This window comes from Rattus norvegicus, chromosome 4 (assembly GCF_036323735.1).
Source record: "Rattus norvegicus strain BN/NHsdMcwi chromosome 4, GRCr8, whole genome shotgun sequence".
Classification (NCBI taxonomy): domain Eukaryota; kingdom Metazoa; phylum Chordata; class Mammalia; order Rodentia; family Muridae; genus Rattus; species Rattus norvegicus.
Genome location: NC_086022.1, coordinates 96,579,856 through 96,583,197, shown reverse-complemented (window position 1 = coordinate 96,583,197; position 3,342 = coordinate 96,579,856). Strand labels below are relative to the sequence as shown.

The window sequence follows — 3,342 nt, the reverse complement described above, 5'->3', positions numbered from 1 at the left end:
ATTGTTAGTCATTTCCCAGCATACCATTCAGCAGATTTTTTTTTCCAGAGCGAACCCAGGGCCTTGTGCTTGCTAGGTAAGTACTCTACCACTGAGCTAAATCCCCAACCCTGAATTTATTCCTTTAAGACATAGAAAAATCTTCAGTCATCTGGGAGAAAGAGCCTACCTTAACACCTGGTGCCATCCATAAGAAGAGGTGGCTCTCTGAGGGGAGGGAGGATTTGAATTATGTGTAGAGAACAGAGTCACTGTGACTTAGACCAAGACCCTGCAGACCAAGTGAGAGGGACTATGCCATCTTCCTGCATTCAGTGCCTTAGGTGTGAAACCACATACCAGAAAGTGAAAGGCCACAAAGGGGGATATATGGTTGTATTTTATCAGAAAAGGGAAAAATGAAAACTGTAAAAATCAATTTTCCATATGACTTTATTTCCAAATTCTTTCAACCAGTATACTTGCTGCGGGAATGACAAATATCAGTATCAGAAAATCCAAGTATTCCAAAAATGCTACATCTAGTCTGGGGTAGATCTTAGTTCTTCTGGTGACATACATTAAGTGGCACTAATTGCACAGTAACTATAAGGTAGCTAACATGGAGCCACAGAGCTGTTACTCTACCACAGATGCATGGAGAGACATTTCGAAGAGAATAAGGATGGTGATTAAAGTTGTTAGGGAGTAAACACTCAAGTGGTGACTCAACAGCTTTCTTCTCAGCTCATATATGGATGGTAGGGTGGTCAGAAAGTAGTTACAGTCTAAATGATGAAGTTACCATCTCTCTTTCTACAGATAATAAGTTCTTCAATTAGTGCCTTGGGTTTCAGGTGAAATGCAGAATGGTCTGTTACAGAAGAGTCAGGACCCTGGAAGGTCAGACAGAATGAATGTCATTAATAATCACAGTTGATTTCCAAACATTAGTAGCAAGATGACTTCTGACCTGTAATCTTGGATATATAAATAAACAAAAAGGCTAGCAATTACACAATAACATTCGTAAATAGCACTTGAAAATTAACTGTACTAGGGCTGTGTTTGCACAAAGACTTCAAAAGACAAAGCAGCCAGTCTTTTTCTTCACACGGTTCGTTTGCAGAGCAGCCCTGGTGGCTTTTTCAAAGACCTTTCTCACTCCATCTTTGGTCTTTGCAGAACACTCCACATACTCGAAAGCGCCAATGCTGTTCGCCAAATCTCGGCCTTGTTCAGGTTTCACCGGCTCTTGTTTCCTCTTGGCTAACTCTTGTATTGTGTTCAAGTCATTCCGAAGATCCTTCTTGCTCCCGACCAGGATGATGGGCACGTTGGGACAGAAATGCTTTACTTCTGGTATCCATTTGTGTGGGATGTTCCCAAAGCTATCAGGGTTGCCAATGGAGAAACATATCAAGAGGACATCAGTGTCCGGATAGGAGAGTGGCCTCAAGCGATCATAATCTTCTTGACCAGCTGTGTCCCAGAGGGCCAACTCCACCTGTTTTCCATCCACTTCGATATCAGCCACATAGTTCTCAAACACTGTGGGCACATAAACATCAGGAAACTGGTCCTTGCTGAAGACGATGAGCAAGCATGTTTTTCCACAAGCTCCATCTCCCACAATCACCAGTTTCTTCCGGATGGCAGCCATTGCTGTACAAAGCACCTGGGACTTCTCAGACCACAGGCTGTCAGACTACACCCAGGTAGGCCTATTAGTGCAGAGGACACCTATCCTGAGCCACCACCTTTGAAGCCCAGCTCAGCAGGAGGTGGCAGAGTCAAGAGAAAACCAACTGAAGAAGGTGTTGGAAGGCCGGTGGTGGAGGGAGGCAGAACACGCATGCGCCTGAATGCAGCTCGAGCCTGCCAGTCCCCAACACCCTCACTCTTTCACAGTTCAACACAGTTGGACGTGAAAGATCTTTTGCCCTGAAATCGAGGAACTTAATCAATCATCTCACGTTTGTGGGCATGATGGGAATTCTTAAAACACATTCTTTTTATAGCTGGTTTCTTCAAGATAGTCTGCTTATAAAAAAGTGCTAAATTTTGTCAAAGGCCTTTTGCCATTTTTGTGTGGTTTCTGTTCTTAATCGGTTTAAATGCTCTGCCATATTTATTGATTTGCATATATTGAACCGTCTTTGTATCCTTGGAGTGAAATTCACTTGGCTCATATTCGTGATAATTCTTTTTAATTTGCTCTTGACTTCAGTTTGTAAGCATTTTAGTGGGGGCGGGTGGAGGCGGGTGGTGTTTCCATTTGTGTCCACCAAGAAAATTGATGGATGGGTTTCTTCGTTATGTCTTTAATCTGGTTTTGGTATAAGACTGCTACTAGTGAGAATAACAGAATTTGTCTCCTTGATCCAGCTACATACCATAAACCCTGCCTCTTTGTTTATCTATATGGAATAACCTTCTTTTCCATTCAGCTGTATGCAAAACCCCTGCCTCTCTGTTAAAATGTATATAATAAACATGCTGAGTTTCTGGAATGTTGTAGATTCTCCAACTGAGTAACAAATTCACCTGGCCCTAGATTTTCTGTGGGTGCAACTGTACACTTCTTCATTTGATTTCTCTTCCCCTAGAAATATTCAGCCCTGGAGCCATGTAAGGACCTGGTACCACTTCTTCCGCCTAGTCATTATTCTGTCCCCTTTAACATGATATTTTCTGTACCTTTGAGAATGTAATTTAAATGGTTTGATTAAAGCTGAGAGCTCAACAATAATTTATTCTAAACAATTTTGCCAGTTATGGGTCTCTACAGTATTACCCAATGTAAAAACAAATTTCCCTGACAGAAGATATCATCATAAGTTATGGATTTAAGTGTAAGTATTTAGAAAGCAATTTGACAAGCATGTCATATTTATTTATCAAAACAATAGCAGTATCTTCTCTGTTAGGGTCTTCAGAGCCACAAGACTTTTACCACGTTTATAACCTTAGCATTTCCTCCTGTGGAGCAGGTCTTGAATCCAATCAGAAAGCCATTGGTTGTATCCACAGTAGTTGTACCACTATTGCATGAGTGGGTACATCTTGCCTAGCATTATGATAGTAGAATATATAGTTTTCAAAGAATGTATTTGACTTTCAAATGTACATCAGCAGTTACATTGAATTTGATTGAGCTACACATAATACCTTGCATTAAGTCTATAGTGTCAGACTTTTATCTGATTTAAGCTTAGGGATGCTACATTTCATGTTAGGTGTACAATAGCACATTTATATTTTAGCACAAACTCTTAACACAAGTCTGGTAACATACAAATGAGACTAGATGAGTCTGACAGAAAGACAGGAGCAATTCATCAGAGATTAAAAAGTGCCAAG

At 40.8% G+C, this 3,342-nt stretch overlaps 1 protein-coding gene across 1 annotated transcript; it reads right to left on the bottom strand.

Annotated features, from left to right (window-relative positions):
• Positions 1-414: 414 nt before the first annotated feature.
• Positions 415-1,787, bottom strand: RSA-14-44 (protein). The gene has a single exon (NM_182670.2). It carries the CDS (start codon positions 1,640-1,642, stop codon positions 1,061-1,063), a length of 582 nt encoding a protein of 193 aa, NP_872611.2. The 5' UTR covers positions 1,643-1,787; the 3' UTR covers positions 415-1,060.
• Positions 1,788-3,342: the final 1,555 nt, after the last annotated feature.